This window comes from Geotrypetes seraphini, chromosome 3 (assembly GCF_902459505.1).
Source record: "Geotrypetes seraphini chromosome 3, aGeoSer1.1, whole genome shotgun sequence".
Classification (NCBI taxonomy): domain Eukaryota; kingdom Metazoa; phylum Chordata; class Amphibia; order Gymnophiona; family Dermophiidae; genus Geotrypetes; species Geotrypetes seraphini.
In genome coordinates this window covers 65,591,750-65,618,236 of record NC_047086.1, presented here as the reverse complement: position 1 = coordinate 65,618,236, position 26,487 = coordinate 65,591,750, and the positions used below count along the sequence as shown (strand labels likewise).

Below are 26,487 nucleotides of genomic sequence, written 5' to 3'. Positions count from 1 at the left end.
CTGATGAGGTTGGCTCTTATTAGTAGAATGAGGCATTATGACATCACAATCTCAGCTCTGGTTACCAGAGACAGAAACTTTTCACACTACTACTACTACTACTATTATTAACTTCCATAGCACTAGCAGATATATGCTGTTCTGTAGAGAGTCACAAAGAAGAAGACAGTCCCTGCTCGAAAGGGTTTACAATATAAACAGCCAAGTTAGACAAACAGGATGTCATGGATACAGTTAAGGGGAACGGTTAATCTGCTGGCCAGGTTGGTGGGCAGTGGGGAGTAGGGTTATGGATTGAAAGCTTTATCAAAAAGGTGGGTTTTCAGTCTGCTTTTAAACAAGGGAAGGGATGAGGCTTGGCGAACAAACTCGGGTAATTTATTCCAGGCATAGGAGGCAGCCTATGAAAGGAACGAAGTCTGAAATTGGCAATGGAAGAGAAGGGTACAGCTAAGAGCGGCTTATCTAAGGAACAGAGTTCTCTAGGAGGTGTATAAAGAGAGAAAAGAGAAGAGAGAAATTGAGGGGCAGATATTGAGGAAAGTTCTGAGGGCTTTCTAATCATCTTGTTCCTCCTTCAATTCCTGCCATCTTTCAAATTCTACTTTCTTCAGACAGTGCATGTTAAATACCATGCACTAACTGCAATGCACAGTCCACGGCCATTCCTCAACCACAATGTGCCCATTTCCTGCCCCATAACATGGTATGCAGATGGCTTGTGAATTACCAGAGACATTTTTGCAAAAATAAAAAGTCACAAATTGCATCTCAGTTTGTATTTGAGTCCCCAGTTCTCCAGCATTTTCTCCTTACTTTTCTCCTGTGGTTGATGCTGTGGGAAGAAGAAACAGAGTCCCTTTGATCTGGCACATTCTTGGATCACCGCATGCTAGGCGGTAATTCTCTCAGTTAATACTGACAGCATCACGGTCTACCACTGCAGGGACCTGCACTATCTACCATCTGCACATGCTCAAGGCCTGCCGGCTCCTGTTCCTTAACTTCCTGTTTTGAGGGGGAGGGGAGCCAGCAAGCCTTGAGATTGAACAGATGCTCAAAGCCCCCACACCAGCCAACAGCAATGCTGTCAGCATCGGTCAACAAAGGTACCATCCTGGACTCAGTGATCAAGGAATGCTGCTGATCTAACGGACACTGTTCCTTCTTCTCACAAAGTTAGTCATTGGAGGAAAGATAGGTGAAAATGCTGGATCCCCTGGGGATGGGGAGGGAGAAGTGCACAACATCACAAGGGAGGTGAGAAAAAGAAAACCCTTTGAATATAAACCCCCAGTTTATACTGGAGCTACGTTTTCTTCCTTTTTTTTGGGGGGGGGGGACATATTCAGTTGATAATATATATGTATGTATATACAGAATGGTAGTTTATGCTGTCACAGCAGCATGGTAAAGTTTCCCATATGCTAATTCAAAATAAATATTTAGAATTTATATGAGAATCCTAAAATTTAGACCAAGGTCTGCATGTATAACACAAATGGGCAGTAGCAGCATAAAAAGGGGGTAACTTTATTTACTATTAATTGCACATTATTATCACCTGTAAATACTACTAATAATTCAAACATTACCCAGACACCAGTTCCAGTGGAAGAGCAGATTGATTACCGTATTTTCACGCATATAACGCACGCGTTATACGTGTTTTTACAAACCGTGCATAACCTTGCGCGGTATACGCGTGAGCGCGCTATATAAAATTTTTTTTACATAGTTCCCCCCCCCCGACGTCCGATTCACCCCTCTCCGCAGGACCGCTCGCACCCCCAACCCGAAGGACCGCTCGCACGCACCCGCACCCCCACCCCGAAGGACCGCTCGCATGCACTCCCACCCGCACCCCCACCCTGAAGGACCGCTCGCACCCCCACAGCCTCCCGACCCCCCCCCATCATGTAGAAGCTCCTATCGGTGTCCTGCTGCTTCCTCTTGGCGGTCCCAGCCCTTCTGTGAGCCCTGCGCCTGCTGCTTCCTCTTCCGGCGGTTCACCTTTCTCTAACGTCAAGCCCTCTTGCCCCGCCGACTCCCCGACACGATCGGGGCAAGAGGGAGCTCAAGCTCTCTTGCCCCAGTCAACCGCGGCACCCCCGACACGATCGGGGCAAGAGGGAGCTCAAGCCCTCTTGCCCCTGCTAACGGCGGCACCCCCGACACGATCGGGGCAAGAGGGAGCTCAAGCCCTCTTGTCCCCCCGACACGATCGGGGCAAAAGGGAGCCCAAGCCCTCTTGCCCCGCCGACTCCCCAACTCCCTGACAATATCGGGCCAGGAGGGAGCCCAAACCCTCCTGGCCACGGCGACCCCCCCACCCCGCATTACATTACGGGCAGGAGGGATCCCAGGCCCTCCTGCTCTCGACGCAAACCCCCCTCCCCCCAACGCCCCCCCCCCAAGACCCTCCGACCGCCCCCCCAGCCGACCCGCGACCCCCCTGGCCCACCCCCACGACACCCCCCCCCCCCTTCCCCGTACCTTTGTGTAGTTGGCCGGACAGACGGGAGCCAAACCCGCCTGTCCGGCAGGCAGCCAACGATGGAATGAGACCGGATTGGCCCATCCGTCCCAAAGCTCCGCCTACTGGTGGGGCCTAAGGCACCTGGGCCAATCAGAATAGGCCCGGGAGCCTTAGGTCCCTCCTGGGGGCGGGACCTTGGGCACATGGTCGGGTTGGGCCCATGTGCCTCAGGCCCTGCCCCCAGGAGGGACCTAAGGCTCCCGGGCCTATTCTGATTGGCCCAGGCGCCTTAGGCCCCACCAGTAGGCGGAGCTTTGGGACGGATGGGCCAATCCGGCCTCATCTGTCGTTGGCTGCCTGCCGGACAGGCGGGTTTGGCTCCCGTCTGTCCGGCCAACTACACAAAGGTACGGAGAAGGGGGGTGGGGGTGTCGTAGGGGTCGGCCAGGGGGTCGCGGGTCGGCTGGGGGGGCGGTCGGAGGTTCTTGGGGGGCGGTCGTTGGGGGGAGGGGGGTTTGCGTCGAGGGCAGGAGGGCCTGGGATCCCTCCTGCCGTAATGTAGTGCGGGGTGGGGGTAGGGGGTCGCCGTGGCCAGGAGGGTTTGGGCTCCCTCCTGGCCCGATGTTGTCGGGGAGTTGGGGAGTCGGCGGGGCAAGAGGGTTTGGGCTCCCTTTTGCCCCGATCGTGTCGGGGGAGCAAGAGGGCTTGAGCTTCCTCTTGCCCCGATCGTGTCGGGGGTGCCGCGGTTGGCTGGGGCAAGAGGGCTTGAGCTCCCTCTTGCCCCGATCGTGTCGGGGAGTCGGCGGGGCAAGAGGGATTGACGTTAGAGAAAGGGTGAACCACTGGAAGAGGAAGCAGCGCAGGGCTCACGGAAGGGCCGGGACCGCCAAGAGAAAGCAGCAGGACACCAGTAGGAGCTTCTACATGATGGTGGGAGGGTCGGAGGCTGTGGGGGTGCGAGCGGTCCTTCAGGGTGGGGGTGCGGGTGCGGGTGGGAGTGCATGCGAGCGGTCCTTCGGGGTGGGGGTGCGAGCGGTCCTTCGGGGGGTGAATCGGATGTCGGGGGGGGAATCAGGCTTTCAGGGTGGGGACAGGACTTCAAGGGGGAGAGGAGAGTCGGGGCGGGCGAAAGGAGAGTCGGGGTGGCCAGAGGAGAGTCGGGCGGCGACGGGAGAGTCGGGCAGCATGCATGGTATACAGGTGTGCGCGGTATATAAAAATTTCTGTACATAAATGTCTGTTTTCCGCGCGCTATACCCGTGTGCGCGTTTTACACGGGTGTGCGTTATCTACATGAAAATACGGTATGTCCACATTCAATAATTAAGTGATAAAATACCAGCTAAAGGGTTTTAATTCTGGTTAACAAAAGGATTAAAGAGATTTTTTTAAAGTATACACACAATTTTCAACAACCATACTGCATTAGCTGATGCATTTTGTTTAAAACAAATCTTTTGCTATTTATTCTAAGCAGACTTGAGCTTTGTCCCTGAGTCCAGACACCAACAAACAGGCTTTTTGTAGAGTTTTGCTATTTGCCAGTGTAAACGTCTACAGTGTAAATACATGAAACAAGAAGGAGGTCATGCTGACATCCAGGACAAAAATAATCCTTAACGTTTCATTAACTAGGGAGTGGACTATCAGATATTTTGCTAGTTCTCTGCCTTTCCCTTTAAGAGAAAAACAAAGCTCTACCTCTAAGGGGAGGGAGGGCGGGAGGGGGATATTTCTTTTGTATGGTTCTATTCCCTTATGAAAATGTTGGTCGAGTGGGGTTTTTTTTATGTTGTATGGATTTTGATTGATTATAAATGCATATATGATTAATATTTGTATAGATACTGTATTGCATTTTTGTTAGCTTTAGAAACTCAATAAAGATTAAAAAAAAAAAAAGCTCTACCTTGTCTCTCAACATTAGAACTTTCAAAAAAAAGTACATAACAAATAATTTTAAAAAGTACATAACAAAAATATTTTAATAAACTCCATTAATTTAGGAGTCCTTTTACTAACTGCAGTAGCCGTCTTAGCGCGTGCTAAATGCTAATGCGTGCTAATGTGTCCATTATATCTTATGGACGCGTTGCCTCGCGTTAGCATTTAGCGTGCGCTAAAACGGCTACCGCACCTTAGTATAAGGACTAGTTAGTGCACCACAAGCTTAGACTGAAGCACAGCTGACGTTCATGAAAATATGTACTAAAGCTTATATCTTTAGTGAGTTTTATTATTGAAATTCTATTTTATAAATATTTGCATTTTTTACTGTATTATTGTATTTCACTGATTGTCCAGCTCTTTTTAGTGTAAACTGCCTAGAACTTTTTGTTATGGCGGTATAAAAGAATAAAGTTATTATTAATATTAATCAGATATGTTGCTGAGAAAGGGAAAGATTTAATTTTTGTTTTATAGAAGATTTCAAACATTTATCATTTTAGACACAGTTATACTGTATCATGTTCAGTTCTCAAGAGTTATGAAGTGCTACTTGACATCCTTGTGCTGGCTGCCAGAATTTTATAATTATTATTTTCTCCTCATTTTTGTGCCCTTATCAACAGGACTGGCTTAACCATTAGACAGGCTAGGCGGTTACCTAGGATCGCAGCTTCTCAGGAGTGGTAAGAGCAGCTGCAGTTCAAATAAAACAATAGGTCCTGTATGTATTTATAGAGTTGTTTTGAGACTGGTGCTATTGAAGTGACCATTATAGCTAAGAACATAAGAATAGCTATACTGGGTCAGACCAATGGTCATAGAAACATAGAAGATGACGGCAGATAAGGGCCATAGCCCATCAGGTCTGCCCACTCTACTGACCCACCCCCCAAGTCTACTATCCTAGGAATCCCACTCCTGGTGACAGGTTCCCTTGGCTTGGTTCCCTCTAAGCCTAAGGGATCCCACATGGGTATCCCATTTGCTCTTAAATTCTTGCACGCTGTTTGCCTCAATCACCTGCACCGGGAGCTCGTTCCAAGGATCAACCACTAGCTGTTCTCAAGGATCAATCACTAGCTGTTCTCAAGATGGCCAATCCAGGTACCTAGTACCTGGCCAAAACCCAAAGAGTAGCAATATTCCATGCTACTGATCCAGGGCAAGCAGCGGCTTCTCCCATGTTTTTCTCAATAACAGACTATGGACTTTTTTTTTTTGAGGGGGGGAAGGGAGAGAAAGTAGCCTACAGGACTAAAAGAATCATGAATTTGATATGCCTCTTTTTTGTAGAACAATAAAAGTGGTTTACATTTATTATATGCAGGTACTTTCTCTGTCCATAGTGGGTTCACAATCTAAGTTTTGTACCTGGGACAAAGAGGGTTACTTGATTTGCCCAGGGTTACAAGGAGCTGTAGTAGGAATTGAACCCAGTTCCCCAGGTTCTCAATCTACTGCACTAACCATTTTGCAGAAGAACCAAGGTTCACTTAAGGTGCCTAGGTTCCTTTTATAAAGTGTTGCTGCCAACTAGCGGTGTGACGAATGCAAAGAATGGTCCTAGTGACCCTGAGCAAGTCACTCAGTCCTCCACCGCCCCATGTAACGGGCTACTGGGCTTGATGGATCAATGGGCTGACCCCGTAAAGCTATTCTTATGTTCTTATGTACTTTAGATAGATTGTGATTTCAAAATATTTTATTAGAATTTTAACAAATACAAAAGGAAAGTGAATAATAAGAAAAATGCAAGTACAACAAAGCCACAGCCGGACACACCAAAGATACAATATATCAGTGAATAAAAAATTCAACAAAGAGCTTCGTCTTTAGATAGATTGTGAGCCCACCGGGACAGATAGGGAAAATGCTTGAGTACCTAATTGTAAACTGCCTAGATAACCTTGATAAGTGGTATATAAATACCTAAATAAATAAAATAAGCCCATTCAGTTCCCAAGAGCTTCTTTGCGAACAGAATGCAAGGAATGATTAAAAATGGGATCACGAACAGATCGGAGAAGGTTATCATGCCGCTGTACCGGGCCATGGTACGCCCTCACCTGGAATACTGCGTCCAGCACTGGTCGCCATACATGAAGAAGGACACGGTTCTACTCGAAAGGGTCCAGAGAAGAGTGACTAAAATGGTTAATGGGCTGGAGGAGTTGCCGTACAGTGAGAGATTGGAGAAACTGGGCCTCTTCTCCCTTGAAAAGAGGAGACTGAGAGGGGACATGATCGAAACATTCAAAATACTGAAGGGAATAGACTTAACAGATAAAGACAGATTGTTCACCCTCTCCAAGGTAGGGAGAACGAGACGGCACTCTCTAAAGTTGAAAGGGGATAGATTCCGTACAAACGTAAGGAAGTTCTTCTTCACCCAGAGAGTGGTAGAATACTGGCACGCTCTTGGAATCTGTTATAGGGGAAAACACCCTCCAGGGATTCAAGACAAAGTTGGACAAGTTCCTGCTAAACTGGAACATACGCAGGTGAGGCTGGACTCATTTAGAGCACTGGTCTTTGACCTTGGAGCCGCCACGTGAGTGGACTGCTGGGCAAGATGAACCACTGGTATGACCCAGCAGCGACAATTCTTATGTTCTTATGTTCTAACATACATTTATTAGGCTCAGCTGCAGGCATGTTCAGAAGTGTACTGTAGACAGAGTGCTGGCAGAGTGACAAAGAGCACTTGTGAAAATCTATACAGCCTCACTACAGCACAGATTTTGGCTAAATTTGTGAAGCAATTTTATTTAGGAGGTGTTAAGAGCATCTGTGCTATCTCTAACAGTAACAACGTGTTGTCAATCACCATCTTTGAAAGGCAGTCCACATTCCTTTTCCTGCCCATTTCCCCCTCCTAATGGTGTGCAAAAAAAAGTGTGAATGAGTGCACACTTCATGTCACACATGGGGGAAGCGGAAGAACTAGAGGTCACTGGTTGAGGTTGCAGGTGGGAATCTTAGGAGCAATGTCAGGAAATACTTTTACACACACAAAAAAAGGTGGTGGATGCCTGGAATGCCCTCCCGCAGGAGGCTGTGAAGAAAAAAAACGGAGATGAATTCATGAATGCGTTGTATAAACATACAGGAACAATATACAGAAAAATATTTGAATCCAATTAAAGCAAAACATAAATTACCTCATAATTGGAGTGAGCTTCGACAGCAGCTTCAGAGGCTGGGAAGACCAATGCATGTAACTCATGTTACAGCAGTGGCCGTGGGCTAACAGTTACTGCATGCTAATTCACATGATAACTGCTTAGCATACATTACAAAAAGGCCTTGTGTTCTTAGCACAAACAGACTGGAGAAGGTTATCATGCCGCTTTACCGGGCCATGGTACACTGTATATGAAGAAGGGTCCAGAGAAGAACAACTAAAATGGTTAAGGGGCTGGAGGAGTTGCCATACAGCGAGAGATTAGAGAAACCGGGCCTCTTCTCCCTTGAAGAGAGGAGACAGAGGGGACATGATCGAAACATTCAAGATATTGAAGGGAATAGACTTAGTAGATAAAGACAGGTTGTTCACCCTCTCCAAGGTAGAGAGAACGAGAGGGCACTCTCTAAAGTTAAAAGGGGATAGATTCCGTACAGAGAGTGTTAGAAAATGGGAACGCTCTTCCGGAGGCTGTTATAGGGGAAAACACCCTCCAGGGATTCAAGACAAGTTCCTGCTGAACCAGAACGTATGCAGGTAAGGCTAGACTCAGTTAGGGCACTGGTCTTTGACCTAAGGGCCGCGACTGCTGGGCAAGATGGACCACTGGTCTGACCCAGCAGCGGCAATTCTTATGTTCTTACGCCTCTAATGAATCTATGTAAAAATGTACAAAACTAACTTGACATTCTTTTCACCTATATGAAGGAAACCATAAGTTTCCCAGCTCATTTTCTGAAATTATATGACCACACCTTATATGCCCACTCTGCCTTTCTTTGTTGTTAAACTACAGAAGGCAAAATATTAGCACAGCAAACAAGTTCACCTATGAATGTATCATGACAACATGTCAGCGCCGAGACTAGCATCGGCTTTAATCTGAAACCAAAGGTAACGTGTCAACATTTTACTGAGAACAGTCAATCTGCACTTGCTGGAGAGGTTTGACTTGTATTTCATATCCATTTTTATTTGTTTTAATGTAGAGATAATGCATCTGCAAAGATAATAGGGAAGACAGTGAAATATATGTCAAACTGTATCTAAGTACTTCATAACTATATTCTTAAATGGGAGTATTGCTTAATAAATGAAGACCAGTACATAAATTGAAATAAGACTTGCAAAGTATTTAATACATTGAAAATATTAAAAATATTAAAAAGAAAAAGTGTTTTGATAAAAATTGAAGAAAAAAAGAGAATATACAGGACCGATGATAGCTCATCCTGTGGTTATTAGCTTGAAAAATACATCAGGCTTATAGCTGTGAGCGCTTGAGATCCTTAGTATTTCTCCATTACATCCATTTTGGATAGATTATCTTGGGCTTTAGCCAAAGTCTGTAAGAATTTAGTGTGTTTCACAAGAGTTTAAAGGATTATTAAAACTGTATCTAATCACAGCCCAGGCAATAAATCACCTATTCAGTACTGCATGCTGTCATTTAATAAACATAAAAATTCAAAACACAGCACACTTTTAAAGTTAAAAATAAGTGTTAGTTAGAAAGCCTGCATGACTTGGCACTAAGATTTCCTGCAGAATCTCAAGTAAAAATGTGGTCTACAATTTCTGAAGCATGTAGATCAGGGGTGTCCAACCTTTTGGCTTCCCTGGGCCGCATGGGCAGAAAAAAAATGTTTCTGGGGCCGTGCAAATGCTGCAGTAAGACAGAGGAGGGAGCCAGCAAGACGGTAAACACCCAGGGGCAGCAGAGTAAAACACTGCATCGCCTTCGACCAGGGCCGCACAAAATACATCACGGGGGCCGCCCCTGATGTAGATGAACATAATACTGACCTGAACCTGCTGTTTCTGAGTGTTCAGCATGTTTGGCTCAATGGAGAGAGGCCCAAGCACACTGGCCATTAACTCCTTTTCCACAAGCCACTGCTTCAGCTGAGTTTCCGCCGTCTGGAACTGGGTCAAGTAATTGGACGACTCTTCCAGTTTTTGCTGTCTATCAGCAGTCAGATGACTGATTTTTTTCCACCTGGCATCTATAAGATCATAAAGCAATAATGATGCTATTCTAAAATTTTAATTCCCTTTTTATTATTGTACAGCATAAAAAAAATATTGGGGATCTAATTTCAAAACGATCTAAACAGACAGAACTAGCTCCTGCCTGTTTAAATTGTTTGTCCAGTGCTAACTTAGAGTACTTCATTACTATCTAATGTAACGTAAACTGCTTTGATATCCATAGAGGAAAGGCAATATAACATAAATATAACAATTACCATAGTTGGGCACATAGGCGTCAGAACAGGGGGTGGGGGCTCCCCAAAAATTGGCGATGGTTCGGTTCCCCAACCTTACCTCCTCTTCCTTCCTCCCTCCCCTCCCCAAGCGGGACCCTGCGGCACGACCTCATCAGCTCCGGGCTTCCCCACACCTGCCCCCCGGGTCGCTATTATTTTAAATGTTCCAGCAGCCGCAGCACAGCGTCCACGAGATGAGACTTCTGCCGTCGGCCTGCCCCAAAAGTCTTCATTCAGTAGCGACTTCCTGTTCCCACCTAGGCGGGCGGCTGCTGAATGAAGAGTTCCATGGTAGGCCGACAGCAGATGTCTCATCTGGTGGATGCTGCGCCACGGCTGCCAGAACATTTAAAATAGCACAGATCCCTGGGGGGAAGGGGCAGGTGTGGGGAAGTCCGGAGCTGATGAATTTGTGCTGCACGGTCCCGCTAGGGGGGAGGGGGAAAGAAGAACACTGCACGCAATGAGTTGGTGGTAGGGGATTGGGAAGACAGGGAGAACAGATACTGCATGGGCTGGGGGTGGGTGGGAAGGCAGGGAAGACCAGATGTTGCATTCCGCTGCCTATAACTGGGCATATTTAGTGGCATTTAACTGGCTAGCACCACAGAAAATGTCTGGTTAGCACTAAAGCCCAAAAGAGCTACTTTGTGGGCATTCCAGAGGCAGAGTCAGCACTTAACCAGCTAGGATAACCTCAGAGATAGAACTGCTTAGAGAATGACATGGGGACAGAATTTGTCCCCGTACCCATGGTTAACAGCAGGAATCCATCCCCGTGTCATTCTTTAAGGAGAGAAGGAAGAATCAGAGTATGACTAGGCACAACCACTGACCCTTAAGCCTTGCACTGAAGAATGCTTGTAGAAGGACTGAGGTCAAGATAGACCAGGGGTTGGGAACTCCGGTCCTCGAGAACCTTATTCCATTTGGGTTTTCAGGATTTCCCCAATGAATATGCATGAGATCTATTTGCATGCACTGCTTTCAATGCATATTCATTGGGGAAATCCTGAAAACCCAACTGGAATACAGCTCTCGAGGACCGGAGTTCCCTACCCCTGAGATAGACACTAAAGAATTACCCGAGATGTTTTCCTGTGGTTATCCACAAGGACGGGGACAAATTCTGTCCCCATGTCATTCTCTACGAACACATCTTAGCTATTTAAGTGCTGAAAATTTCACTTAACTGGCTACATTTTATTCAGCCACAAATACCCAAATATGCAATGCTAATGCCTGGACATGACCCAGCATTGAATATTCAGGCATAAAGCCAGGATAAAATAATGCTGACCACTGCTGGATGAATATCTACCCCTTGATGTTTACATGCTGTAAAAACTGGACAGTATAATTAGCCAAACATAGCCCCTCCAACATTCAGCAGGACTTAGCCAATTATCTCTTTGCCAGATTGGTCGGTGACCAGTTGTGTTGCGTGACATAACTGAACACTGCCAATATTCTCTGGCTGGCCAGCTAAGGGTAGCAACTAGATAGACCTGCTTAAAAATCAATTTATCTTTTGCCGCTTTGCCTTAGCTAGTCAGTCGCAGAATATTGGCTTAGCCAGCTAAGTCTGAGGTAACAATCTTTGACCCAGATAGTGAATAACAGCGGCCGGATATGGCCCCAGAATTGAATATCTAGAATCGTCATGGCCTGTGGGGGATAGTCGGGCTGCCTCTGACAGGCTGAATACCAGCTCCAGTAGGCTTAAATATAAAGCATATGTAGGTCAGTCACAACAGGGTCTGTTTAAATAAATCCCCCCAGACATTTACTCTATAGGTCAATGTCCAGCTCAGATGAAATGGACCATCACTGCATGCACTGATAGGGTAATTTTAGAACAGGGCACTCATGTGTGCACCTAGTTTACAAAGGCAACACTGGCACAGTATGATCCATGATGTATGCCTGTCTGGTTAGGAAGTTCTTTTTCACAAAGAGGGTGATGGATGCCTGGAATGCTCTTCCGAGGGAGGTGGAAGAGATGAAAATGACAACATTCAAAAAAGCGTGGGATGAACACAGAAAATCTCTAAGCAGAAAAATAATGGCATAAAACAAACTAAGGCTGGTACTGGGCAATCCTGCACGGTCTGTGTCCCATATATGGTGATTTGGTTTAGGATGAGCTGGGGACGGCTTTGATGGAAGCTCCAGTGACAGATGCTTAGGATAGGCTGGAGTGGGTTTCAATGGAAACTCCAGCAGTGGGAACCTAAAGACAGTACCAGGCGGACATCTAAGGTCTATTGCCCAGAAATATTAAAGAAAATACAATTTAACCATGAATGTATAATGAGTGTGACTACTGGGTAGACTGGATGGACCATTCAGATCTTTATATGCTCTCATTTACTCTTTTATTATGTACAGAGAATGACATGGGGAGAAATTTGTCCCTTTCCCCGCGGGATCTCAATACCCCAGTCCCGTTCCCACAAGTTCTGTCCCTGTCCCATTTCTGCAAGCTCTGCCTTACCCGCACAAGCCTTGAGCACATGATTTTAAAGTGTTTGAGGCTTGTGAAGATGAGGACAGAGCTTGTGGGAATGGGACAGGGACAGAGCTCATGGGGACGGGTTGGAGATATTGAGATCCTGTGGGGACAGGGACTCTGGTTGCCACATCACAGAAAAGATAAGGTATGTAGAAGGACCACAAAGTGACATAGTAACATACCCCATCTTTTACTAAACCACGAAAGCGGTTATTATTTATTTATGTATTTATTTATTTCGATTTCTATCCCGTTCTCACAGAATGTTCTGCGCTCCTCCCAATGCTCATAAGAGTTCCTATGAGCGTCGGGAGCAGCACAGAGCATTCAGCGCAGCTCCCTGCGCTAATAACCTCTATTGCGGTTTAGTAAAAGGGGTGGGAGGATAGTACTGTAAATGACAGCAGATAAAGACCTGAATGGTCCATCCAGTCTGCCCGATAGTTACATGCATTATAAATTTGTGATTAAATTAAATTGGTTTTTTTCTTTGATATTCCTGGGCCATAGACTGTAGAAGTCTGTCTGATATTGTCCTTAGTCTTCAACTACTGGAGTGATGAAATGTAGTTGGATTAGTGGAATATAAATGCAGTCATATTCTGTGTTCCGTTTTTACCTATCTCAGCCAACATCTGTTTCCATTTAGGAGCCTCAACAGCATCTGGGTTCTTCTCCAAAAGCTCTGTCACCTTGTTCTTTAGCTCCTGAACCTTACCAGAATTCTGCTTCAGTTCTGCTTCAAACATCTAAAAAAGAATCACAGTGAGACAAAAAGAATTATCAGTGGTCTCAAACTCAAACCCTTTGCAGGGCCACATTTTGGATTTGTAGGTACTTGGAAGGCCTCAGAAAAAATAGTTAATGTCTTATTAAAGAAATGACAATTTTGCATGAGGTTAAACTCTTTGGCTAAGTCTTAATAATAATATTGTAATTTATAGTGAAAGACGTATGATCAAGAAACTGTTTAAACATACCAAGGGTCTCAAAATAGTATCTGGCGGGCCGCGAGTTTGAGACCACTGCCATACACAGTTTAGCACAAGAAACAATACACGTTACACTCTTCAAGGAAGCATTTATGGCCACATATATCCCAGTCTTTCCTCTATATGGGGCAGGAGCTTAGGAGGAGGATTGCACTTGCCCTGGTTCACCACTGGACTAGCAGGACTTAAGCTAGGCCCCCAGGAGAGGCCTGCGATAGGTCTGAGAGGGAGGATTCAAATATAAACTGAGACCTCCATTTTGGGCCATTTTTTTGGCCCAAAAATCTAGGTTTATATATGAGTAATAGGTGATATATTTTTTTTTAAATTCTTTATTCATTTTTACAACTTACAACAAGTGTAAACAGAAATATCATTTAAACTTACAGACATCACTTGAATTTCTATTACAATCATCTTAAATTAATAAAATTTATCCCCCCTCCCACCCTTATCATATCATATGTAATCATGTATAACTTATAATATATTCTTTTCTACTAATCCAAGCAATGTAAAATCAGAAATCCCCCCCACCCCCATCCTTTCAGTTACACTTATGTAAATAAGGGAAAAGTGTTATTTACTCATTACAATAATCTGTTAATGGTCCCCAAACATCTTTGAATTTATTAAAATGTCCTCTCTGTATGACTAATATTCTTTCCATCTTATATATATGACATAAAGAATTCCACCAAAAATTAAAGTTTAATCTACTCCAATTCTTCCAATTAAAAGTAATTTGTTGAATGGCGACTCCAGTCATAATTAGCAAGAGCTTATTATTTTTTAAGGATATTTGACTCTTTCCCCTCATTGACATGCCAAATAAAATAATATCATATGATAGGGCCACCGGATTTTCCAATAAATTATTTATTTGGCCCCATATTGATTTCCAAAAATCCAAAATAAATGGACAAAAGAATAATAGATGATTTAAAATCCCAGCTTCGAGATTACAGTGCCAACATCTATCAAACTTAGAGCTATCTAATTTATGTAAACGAATAGGGGTCCAAAATGCTCTATGTAACAGAAAAAACCAAGCTTGTCTCATAAATGCAGACATTGCACATCTCATCCTCCAAGACTAAATTTGTGGTCATTGAGACGCCGTAATTTGATGCTTGATCTCAATGTTCCAAATGTCCCGAAGACCATTTTTTGTTTTTTTATTTATAAATCCAGATATTAATTTGTACCACTGTGCGGCCTGGTATCTCAGGAAGTCCACCTGAAAGCATAAGATCTCTAAACTTAGTGATTAGTGAGATTTTTCCATTCAGGAAACCCCGCCTGAATAGCCTGCTTCAGTTGCATCTATAACTTTGTTGCATCTATAGCCTGCATCTATAACTTTGTGAATTATTAAGACCATATTTATGTTGCAACTGTGAAAACTCAAGCAGTTTACCATTAGAAATAACATCTTCTGTGGCAAAAACAAGGCGTGTGGATTGTGAACCAATTATATGACGGTGATAATATTATCCAAAACACACCAAATGGGTATAATGTAGACAATTGATTGTTCCAAAAGGTGATAATCACAAAAAAAACGTAAAGGGAACAATACAAAGAATTTTTCAACACCTTTTTTAACCCGAATGGTGCTCAGAATCCACAGTTGGATAGGAAAAAGCTTAACATGGGGACAAAACCCCTAAGACATTTTCACAGAATCTATCATTGCACCACCGATTTTGGTAGAAAGGTGAGTAAAATGTCTCTGAAAAACGGTGTAATATTAGTGAAAAAGTATTCAATATATGAAATCTTCAAAGCTAGTGAGCTTAAGTTTGACTTATCTTAAGTGTCCATGCAGCGATGATCTTCACAGGTTCTGACGCGTTTCGCCAGAATAGGCTTAAAAGGCTTCTTCAGAGAACCTGTAACGCTGAGTGAAAGATTCAGTTTGTAAATCCTTCCTGGTACGAAGGAAAAAACTTTCATTTCCTATGAAATTTCATTTCATTTTCCTTCGTACCAGGAAGGATTTACAAACTGAATCTTTCACTCAGCGTTACAGGTTCTCTGAAGAAGCCTTTTAAGCCTATTCCGGCGAAACGCGTCAGAACCTGTGAAGATCATCGCTGCATGGACACTTAAGATAAGTCAAACTTAAGCTCACTAGTAGTATCTGAGAAGGTAAAGAAAAAGAGGTTAGCTTTAATAAACTATAAAAAAATCGCGGAAAGAGAAAGGCAGGCAAAAATATCTGGAAAAATTAAGCGAGTCAGTCAGGAAAGCAAAGAAGCAAATGGGGGGACAAGACCATTTTTAGATATAATAGTGATAGGAAGAAGTGCAAAAGTGTCATTATGAGAACTGAAGGTCCCGCAAGCTGACGTTAGGCAGGAAGGCACACACGCATATGTGATAAGGATAGTGCTAAAGTTTTAAAGTGGCAGTACACTTCAGTACATATCCATGCTGAGCTCTTTGGACATCACCCATATGTGAAAATATAATGCTTGTTTGTCCTCAGAGACTATAAGAGTCCCATTGAATGTGCTTCCTGACACGTGGCTTGGCCAAAACTGCTTCTTTAAGTTTAATGTCTATGAAACATGCAAATATATCCTTTGGGTGATTAGGTCCCCTGTCCCAGTGTCCAATGTGCCTGAACTATTTGGATATCTGATTCTGCTACCTTGTGATGCTCTTCAGTGAGTAGCATGGAGGCTATTGTTTTGTACCTCTGCTTCACAGTCATAGTACTCCAGAGTTTCTGGCAGGCTGCAAATGCATATGTTGCAGAGCCTGCTGTGATTTTCCTAATTCCACAAGTTTATCCTTAATATAGGACTCTTTTGCTTCTGCTCCTATATTTGCATATCTAGGCTGGTCACGGCCTCTGCATGTTCATCTCAGCCTCTTCTACTCTATTTCCTAGTTCCGCAATTTCACCACTCAAATCAGCTGTAAGGCCAATTCCGCACAAACAGCCTTAATGTCCATTTTGATTTCATGTAAAATATTACAAAATTCTAGCATAGTGCCAGAAAAGTCTTCCCCCCTCCTCCATGGAGCCTGTCATAGAGGATGGACCTTGCATACCTTCTACCGCAGCTTGAGTTGTTGGGCACATACAGTTCAGTGAGGCAGGTGCCATCTTGTCACCAGCATACTGCTCTGGAGTGCTGGGTTGCTAAGCAAATTTTACTGAGTTTATAGAGCTTTGGCCATAATGCAATACTACGGCGATCAGATTACCAGGAAATTAGATCCATAAAATTTGGATGTCAGAGATTCATGATGGAGAGGATATGCCAAAAATAGTCAGCTGAAGGTGCCCATCTAGTTCAGTGGCATCACTTTCTCTCCGGGCCCCTAAAGTTTTAATAGATGCATTAACCAATTCCTGATTTAAATAAATAAGGGGCAATAAACAATTTCTAGATATTACAAGTTCTCATAAGTTTTCATCAAGTCAGTGCACTATGATGATGTTGTCTGGGATTAAAAAGAAATATTGTGAAAATCAAACAGTAATTTGATATTCTCTAAAATTTTTAAAGGGAAGAACCCCTTGAATGAATGTATAGCATCGAAAGGTAATGTACAAGGTCCTTATTACAATGCACCTTTTAGTTAGGGGCCATCCTCATCCAAACTGTTAAGCCTGACTATTACACTGAAAAATGTAAGGTAGTGTACCACCTAGTGGTAGCTTTCTGCACTGCTCTGAATAATCATTATATACTGACTGCCATTTTTGCGCCTTACTGCAAATACAGTAGATTATCAGGGGCTTGCACACAATAAGTGTTAAATTGTATTTATTTATTTATTTATGTATCTACCACATGATCCAAAATTCTCTGCGGTTTCTAATAAAACATACATAATAAAAATTAATCTCTAAAACAGAGACATACCCAAGAAAAACAAATACTCAAAACTCATCATCCTAAATCATCTAGAACAGTCTGACCTTCTGATATCCAATACCTCTTCCAATTAATTCCATATTTAAATGCCACATCCTTTCAGGAGCAGTTTTGTTTTTAATTCCTTCTTAAATGATTGAAAAGTTGTAAAAGCACGAGCCTCAGGAGAAAGGGCATTCCACAACACAGGTCCTGCAACCTGGAACAGACTTTTTCAATAACATTCTAATATGATCCTGTCAATTTCTAATAATAAAGAGCTCCTTTTATTAAACTTTGGAAGAGCTTCTTACAGAGAAATACTTTTTAAAACCAATAGGAGGAAATTTTTTTTCACTCAGAGAATAGTTAAGCTCTGAAACGCATTGCCAGAGGATGTGATAAGAGCGGATAGCGTAGCTGGTTTTAAGAAAGGTTTGGACAAGTTCCTGGAGGAAAAGTCCATAGTCTGTTATTGAGAAAGACATGGGGGAAGCCACTGCTTGCCCTGTATCAGTAGCATGGAATATTGCAACTCCTTCGGTTTGGGCCATGTACTAGTGACCTGGATTGGCCACCGTGAGAAGGGGCTGCTGGGCTTGATGGACCATTGATCTGACCCAGTGAGACTATTCTTATGTTCTTATGGTATAGCGAGGGTGGGAAGTGCCCAGGGTGGTGGCAACCCCAGCACCCTCTTCTCCGCTCCTCCCCCCAACTCCTTTCCTTTCCCTTCTAGCTGTTTTTAGCTTCCCGGCGTTAGCAGCATCTCTGACATGACTTCCTAGTCACGGGACCCAGACGTGACATCAGAGGGAAGTGCCGAGGCTGGCATGAGAAGCAGGTTGGAGGTGCTGCTCGCAGGCGAAGAGCTAGAGATACGGTGGCGGGGAATTGAAGGCGTGCTTTCGGCAGGGGAGGAGTGGGAAGGAGTAGGGGGTAGAGAGGAAGGGAGGTGCCATTACCCCCATCAAGACGGCGCCCGGGGTGGTCTGCCCCCTCCCCCCTTACCACGCCACTGGCCATAACTACTATATTGGAAAACCAAACTGCTTATATTCAGAAGGTTTAACTTTTAGTAGTCGATGCTGAATAGTTTTAGAAGCAGTATCTCCTTCTTGAAACAAAATTTAAGGAGGAGGCCTGGGAACAGTGAGAAATAAAAAAAGAACCAAAATCAGGGTGTCTTTTACCAAAGGTTAGCACAAGTTCTGCTGCAGATAATATGCACTAATATTTATTAAAAGACCCCGTTAATAATTTGACTAGCTCTGATAAAATGCCAGCTGCTAGGATCCGGCTTTTCTTGCTCTTTCCTCAGCTCATCCTCTGTCGCTCCTCAGAGGCAATCTGCAAACTGCTTCAGAAGTTTACAATTGTGGCATGGTCCCTGAGAAGCGACAGAAGAGGAACTGCACAGGAACTGAAAATATTATGCTCGGTCTCCCAGCATTTTCTTGGAGCCCAATTAATTCATTACTGGTCCATTCTTCATTTAACAAGCCTGAGACAGGCAAAAATAGCATTTGATTAATTTGCTTATTCTCCCATCCACATCAAAATTAAGTTTTACTGTAATTGGTAGGCATTGCTGATTTAAGCATACATTTTCTGCACTAAGCCTTTCAGAGGAGAGTGTGGCATAGTGGTTAAAGCTACAACCTCAGCACCCAGAGGTTGTGGGTTCAAACCCTGTGCAGCTCCTTGTGACCCTGGGAAAGTCATTTAATCCTCAACTGCTCCAGGTAGATTAGATATTGTATATATTTGAATGTAAATAGAGATTTTCAGTTAAAAAATTGGCCCAAAAATGGTGTTCTCATTTTATATTTGAGTCCTCCCCAGATCTGCACCACCCCACCCCCCTTCCAGATTCACTGCATTACATGACGAGACTTCTATTCCACCATTACCTTGCGGTTCAAGGCGGATTACAAAAGAATTATGGTTGGTCTGTTACAGTAGGAGATCAGTGGACTTGGCTAGAGAAGGTGAAGAATAGGGCAGGTAGTTTCGGGGAGTCAGGAGGAAGGAGGAGTTTTTGATGTTAAGACTTATTGCAGACTTACCACAGGCTTGCCTTAAGCCCAGGTGGACATGTGGTGAGCCGGAACAGTAGGGATCCCTCCCACATCCTGTCCAGGCTGACTGCCAGAATTTAGAACCCAAAGTAGTGAACTGGATTAGAAACTGGTTGATAGGTGATGGTTAATGGAATTTGTTCGGAGGAAGGAAAGGTGAGTAGTGGAGTACATAAGAATAGCCTTACTGGGTCAGACCAATGATCCATCTAGCCCAGTAGCCCGACCTCACGGTGGTCAATCCAGGTCACTATTACCTGGCCAAAACAACAAAGAGTAGCAACATTCCATGCTACCAATCCAGGACAAACAGTGGCTTCCCCCATGTCTGTCTCAATATCAGACTATGGACTGTTCCCCCAGAAAATTGTACAAACGTTTCATAAAACCGGCTACGCTATCTGCTCTTACCACAACATCTGATAATGCGTTCCAGAACTTAGCTATTCTCTGAGTGAAAAAAATATTTCCTTCTACTGGTTTTAAAAGTATTTCCCTTTAACATCATTGAGTGTCCCCTAATCTTTGTAATTTCTGGTGGAGTGAAAAATCGATCCACTGGTACCCGTTCTACTCCACTTAGGATTTTGTAGACTTCAATTGTATCTCCCCTCAGCCATCTCTTTTCCAAGCTGAAGAACCCTAACCTTTTTAGTCTTTCCTCACACGAGAGGAGTTCCATCCCCTTTATCATCTTGGTCTGTCATCTTTGAACCATTTCTAGTGCTGCTATATCTTTCTTAAGATAAGGAGGCCAAAATTGAACCCAATTCTCCAGGTGAGGTTGCACCATGGAGTGATAAAGAGGCATTATAACATTCTTACTCTTGTGTACCATCCCTTTTCCAATAATTCCTAGCATCTTGTTTGCTTTTCTTGGTCACTGCCGCCACACATTGGGCAGAAGGTTTCATCATATTCTCTACAATGACACCCAAATCTTTTTCTTGGTTGTTAACCCCCAAGGTGGACCCTAGGATCTGGTAACTGTGATTTGGGTTATTCTTCCCAATGCACATCACTTTGAATTGGTCCAAATTAAATTTACTCTGCCACTTGGATGCCCAGTCTTGCAATCCTAAGATCTGCCTGCAAGTTTTCACAATCTGCATTCGTTTTAACAACTTTGAACAGTTTAGTGTCATCTGCAAATTTAATTACCTAACTCATCGTTCCAATTTCCAGATCATTTATAAATGAGTTAAACAGCACCAGTACCAGTGCAGATCCCTGTGGCACTCCACTTTTTACTCTCCTCTATTTAGAAAAATGACCATTTAACCTCTCTATTCTATCCGATAACCGATTCCTAATCCACAACTTCAGGTATTATTAACATCCTGTCTGTATTAGTTATCAAATATTCTAAAAAAGAATTTTTGATGAATTTTCAGAATTTTTTCTTGATCAACAAATTTAGTCTTAGTTTAACTGCTTTTTTTTAATAGCTTCTGTTGTCTGTCCTATAGTTAACATAAGACTGATCTTTATTTTTCTTCCAAATTCTCTCCACTTTTCTGCATTGCCTGTTCAACATTGGCAATGACTCCATAAACCAAAAATTATTACTCTTCTGAGTAATAGGTTTTTAGCGCCGGACAGTGTGCTGAATGATGTGCGCTGCTCCGCCGGTCATAGAATTCCTATGAGCGTTGGAGCAGCACAGAGCATTCAGCGCACCAGCCTGCACTAAAAAAACATTGTAAAATAGGGGGGGGGGAGGTTTGGTCACTTAGTTTTTAATGGAGCCTGTTCATTTAATATCTTATTAATTGTAGTATCCCAAGTTTCAGCACTATACCAACAGACTGAAAGATTGACATCAAGCCTAGAAACCACCAATAACCAAATATATTCCCATCAACTTTTTCCTTTTCAAATACGTTTTATTAGATTGGTTTTCCTAAATTTTATCCTTAATAATCTTTAAATAAAAATTGAAATTTAAACCAAATCAATGGTTCCCAAGACTTACGAGAAAATGTCTTTTATTCTTAGGGTATGCAGAGAAATCCAATGAGTGACCTTTAAGCACAGTTACTTACCGTAACAGGTGTTATCCAGGGACAGCAGGCAGATATTCTTGACTGATGGGTGACGGCACCGACGGAGCCCCGGTACGGACAATTTTAGAGTGATTGCACTCTAAGAACTTGGAAAGTTCTAGCAGGCCGCACCGCGCACGCGCGAGTGCCTTCCCGCCCGACAGAGGCGCGCGGTCCCCAGTTAGGATAAGCCAGCTAAGAAACCAACCCGGGGAGGTGGGTGGGACACAAGAATATCTGCCTGCTGTCCCTGGATAACACCTGTTATGGTAAGTAACTGTGCTTTATCCCAGGACAAGCAGGCAGCATATTCTTGACTGATGGGTGACCTCCAAGCTAACAAAAAGAGGGATGGAGGGTAGGTTGGCCATTAGGAAAACAAATTTTGCAAAACAGATTGGCCGAAGTGTCCATCCTGTCTGGAGAATGCATCCAGACAATAGTGAGATGTAAAAGTGTGAACTGAGGACCATGTAGCAGCCTTGCAGATTTCCTCAATAGGCGTGGAACGGAGGAAAGCCACAGATGCTGCCATAGCTCTAACTCTATGGGCCGTGACAGAACCTTCCAGTGTCAGTCCGGATTGAGCATAACAAAATGAAATGCACGCTGCAAGCCAATTTGACAACATACGTTTAGTAACAGGACGTCCTAATTTATTCGGATCAAAGGACAGAAAGAGTTGGGGAGATGATCTGTGGGGCTTAGTATGCTCTAAATAGTAAGCTAGAGCCCGCTTACAGTCCAAAGTATGCAGAGCCTGTTCTCCAGAATGCGAGTGAGGTTTCGGAAAGAAGACAGGCAGAACAATAGATTGGTTGAGATGGAATTCAGAGACAACCTTAGGGAGAAACTTTGGATGTGTACGCAGAACCACCTTGTCATGATGGAAGACTGTAAAAGGTGGATCCGCAACTAGTGCATGTAGCTCACTGACCCTCCTGGCAGAGGTAAGAGCAATAAGGAAAAGTACCTTCCAAGTGAGAAACTTGAAAGAAGCGGAAGCCAAAGTTTCAAATGGAGGCTTCATTAAGGCGGAAAGAACTATATTGAGATCCCAGATAACAGGAGGGGCTTTAAGAGGTGGTTTCACATTGAAAAGACCCTGCATGAATCTGGACACGAAGGGATGAGCTGAGAGGAGTTTTCCATGGACTGGCTCATGAAAAGCAGCAATAGCACTAAGGTGGACTCTGATGGAAGTAGACTTGAGGCCAGAGTCAGACAAAGAAAGAAAATAATCCAACAACGTCTCCACTGCAAGGGAAGTGGGATCAAAATGATGAAGAAGACACCAGGAAGAAAATCGAGTCCACTTCTGAAGGTAACATTGCAGAGTGGCCGGTTTTCTGGATGCGTCCAGAATGGAGCGAACGGGCTGAGACAAAAGAGTATCAGTCGAAGTCAGCCCGAGAGAAACCAAGCTGTCAGGTGCAGAGACTGGAGGTTGGGATGTAGAAGGGTCTCCTGATGTTGTGTAAGCAGAGAAGGAAACAGTGGAAGAAGAAAGGGTTCCCTGGAACTGAGTTGAAGTAGAAGGGAGAACCAATGTTGTCTGGGCCACCGTGGAGCAATCAGAATCATGATGGCTTGTTCCCTCTTGAGCTTGAACAAGGTTCTTAACATGAGAGGCAGAGGAGGGAAAGCGTACAGGAACAGATTGGACCAATCGAGGAGAAATACATCCGCTGCCAGACGGTGGGGAGAGTAGAGTTTGGAGCAGAATAGGGGCAGCTGGTGATTGTGAGGAGCTGCAAAGAGGTCTATCTGAGGAGTGCCCCACTGAGCGAAGATGGACTGTAGAGTTAAAGGATCGAGTGTCTACTCGTGAGGCTGGAGAATTCTGCTGAGCTTGTCCGCCAAGGAATTCTGTTCTCCCTGAATGTAGATAGCTTTCAGGAATAGATGGTGATCTGTGGCCCAAGCCCAAATCTTCTGGGCTTCTTGGCACAAGAGGCGAGAGCCTGTCCCACCCTGCTTGTTGATGTAGTACATCGCAACTTGATTGTCTGTGCACAGCAGGAGGACTTGAGGAAAGAGAAGATGCTGGAAGGCCTTGAGGGCATAAAACATTGCTCTGAGTTCCAGGAAATTGATGTGATGCTTCATTTCCTGAGCTGTCCAAAGTCCTTGAGTTTGGAACTCGTTCAAATGAGCTCCCCAGGCATAAGGGGAGGCGTCGGTGGTGATGACAAGTTGATGAGGAGGTAGATGGAACAGAAGACCTCTGGAGAGATTTGAGGATATCAACCACCATTGTAGAGACTGACGAAGAGATGATGTTACAGATATGTGACGTGAGCAAGGATCCATCGCTTGGGACCACTGGGTAGCTAGGGTCCATTGAGGAGTGCGCAGGTGAAGACGTGCAAGTGGTGTGACATGAACTGTGGAGGCCATGTGTCCCAAGAGTATCATCATTTGCTTGGCAGAGATGGAACGTTGTGGAAGCACCTGCTGGCATAGAGATTGAAGCGTTTGAAGACGGTTGGACGGCAGAAACGCTCTCATGTGTGTCCAAGATTGCTCCAATGAATTGAAGTCTCCGAGTGGGGATGAGATGAGATTTGGGTAGATTGATCTCGAACCCCAGCAAATGTTGAAATAGAATGGTCTGGTTGGTGGCCTGGAGTACTGTCTGAGATGAATTGGCCTTTATTAACCAATCGTCCAGGTAAGGAAACACCTGAAGGTGGTGGGAACGTAGAAAAGCAGCCACCACAATCAGACATTTGGTAAACACTCTTGGAGAGGAGGCAAGACCGAAGGGTAGCACCTTGTACTGGTAATGACAACGATTGATCATGAAGCGTAGGTACTGTCTGGAGGCCAGATTGATCGGTATGTGAGTGTATGCTTCTTTGAGATCGAGGGAACATAGCCAGTCGCCTTGATTGAGAAGAGGGTAAAGAGTGGCTAAAGAGAGCATTCTGAATTTCTCTTTGACCAAGCATTTGTTGAGATCGCGAAGATCTAGGATGGGTCTGAGATCTCCTGTTTTTTTGGGAACTAGAAAATAACGGGAGTAGAATCCCTGCCCCTTTTGATCTAGAGGAACTTCCTCTATGGCGTTCAGAAGGAGGAGGGATTGAACCTCCTGAAGAAGGAGTGAAACCTGAGGAGTGTTCAAAGCAGACTCTCTTGGCAGACTTTGGGCAGGAAGTGTCTGAAAGTTGAGAGAGTAGCCGTGGCGGATGATGTTGAGGACCCACTGATCCGAGGTGATGGTTTCCCAACGGCTTATGAAAAGAGTAAGGCGTCCTCCTATGGGCTGCGGAAGGTGGGCGGCAGGATGGAGACTGGCTATGTCCTGGAGAACCAAGTCAAAAGGGTTGAGTGGATTTTTGTGAAGGGGGAGGCTTCACCTGTTGTTGCTGCTGTGCTGGTCTAGCAGCTTGCCTCTGTTGTTGCCTCTGACGCCTGGGTTGCTGCGGGGCCTGTGGTAAAGGACGAGCCACAAATCTACGCTGGTAGGCTGACTGTTGGCGAAAAGGCCTGGTAGGTGGGGTTTTCTTTTTTGTTTTAAGGAGAGTGTCCCACCGAGTCTCATGAGCTGAGAGCTTTTGGGTAGTGGAGTCCATGGATTCTCCAAACAGCTCATCCCCCAAGCAAGGTGCATTGGCCAGGCGATCTTGGTGATTGACATCGAGTTCTGAAACTCTAAGCCAGGCCAGTCGCCGCATGGCCACTGACATAGCCGTGGCCCTAGATGTCAGCTCAAAGGTATCATAGATTGATCTGACCATGAACTTATGAAGTTGTAAGAGCGATGAAGAAGTTTGGCGAAAGGCAGATTTTTTTACGGTCAGGGAGGTATTTCTCAAAAGTTGACAAAGTTTGAATGAGATGCTTAAGGTAGAATGAAAAATGGAAAGCATAGTTCCCAGATCTATTAGCTAGCATCGCATTCTGATACAACCGTTTGCCAAACTTATCCATGGCCTTACCTTCTCTGCCAGGAGGGACAGAGGCGTACACACTAGCCCCCGTGGATTTCTTTAAAGTAGATTCTACCAGTAAAGACTCATGGGGGAGTTGCGGTTTGTCAAAGCCCGGAATAGGTATGACCTTATATAAGGAGTCCAGTTTGCGAGGAGCTCCTGGAATGGTCAAAGGTGTCTCTAGATTTTTATAGAAAGTCTCTCGCAAAATATCATGGAGAGGCAATTTTAAGAATTCCCTTGGAGGCTGGTCAAAGTCCAGTGCATCGAGAAATGCCTTGGATTTTTTGGATTCAGCCTCCAAGGGAATAGAGAGAGAGTCGCACATCTCTTTGAGAAAAGAGGTGAAAGAAGTTGCATCAGGTTTGGAGGATGGATCTAAACCAGAAGGATCCTTGTCCCCTGACGAACACTCTCCCTCAGAGAGGAAAGGCTCCTCTGAATCACCCCACAGATCAGGGTCCCTCACTTGAAAGCTATGGTCCCGTGACTCCGGTGTGGAGGGTTCTAGGTGTCGAGTTTTGTGAGTCGACTTACCAGACCTCTGAGAAACGGTACCGGGAGATGTCATCGGGCGTGCCGGTGCGGCCTGCTAGAACTTTCCAAGTTCTTAGAGTGCAATCACTCTAAAATTGTCCGTACCGGGGCTCCGTCAGTGCCGTCACCCATCAGTCAAGAATATGTTGCCTGCTTGTCCTGGGATAATTATTTTTATGGGTTATAGCTCCTAAGGAACTCAAAAACTGAATAAATTGACCAGCAAGTAAATCAGTGACATCTTTTAAGTGTAAATTCAGATCACCCAAAATCAGTGAAATATGTAGAATACGAAATAAGCTCAAAAAACTTTGGTTGAATTGAAGACTAAGTACCAGGTGGTCAATAAATTATCATCAATCTCAAAGTACCGCAGTTAGTTAAATTCATAAACTGACAAACCATCCACTCTAAATTTCCATCACTTAAGCTACTACCATATATACTCGAATATAAGTCGATCCGAATATAAGTCAAGACCCCCATTTTTCCCCCCAAAAGGAGGAAAAATGGTTGACTCGAATATAAGACGGGGGCTTAATATTCAAGTGCCATGCCCTGCCAGGATCTTCACCCAGTGTCCCCCCCGTCACGCCCTCCCTTGCCAGGTTATGC

The 26,487-nt window shown here is 44.3% G+C and overlaps 1 protein-coding gene across 11 annotated transcripts in view; it reads right to left on the bottom strand.

Annotated features, from left to right (window-relative positions):
• The window catches only part of DST (dystonin), an 883,569-nt gene that overhangs the window by 286,160 nt on the left and 570,922 nt on the right, over positions 1-26,487 (bottom strand). For all 11 annotated transcript variants that reach the window (XM_033936420.1, XM_033936427.1, XM_033936422.1 and 8 more), the window contains 2 exons: positions 13,018-13,147; positions 9,420-9,619 (listed from right to left, as the gene is read on the bottom strand). In XM_033936420.1, the coding sequence (XP_033792311.1) occupies positions 9,420-9,619; positions 13,018-13,147 (330 nt within the window). The remainder of the gene's footprint in view (positions 1-9,419; positions 9,620-13,017; positions 13,148-26,487) is intronic.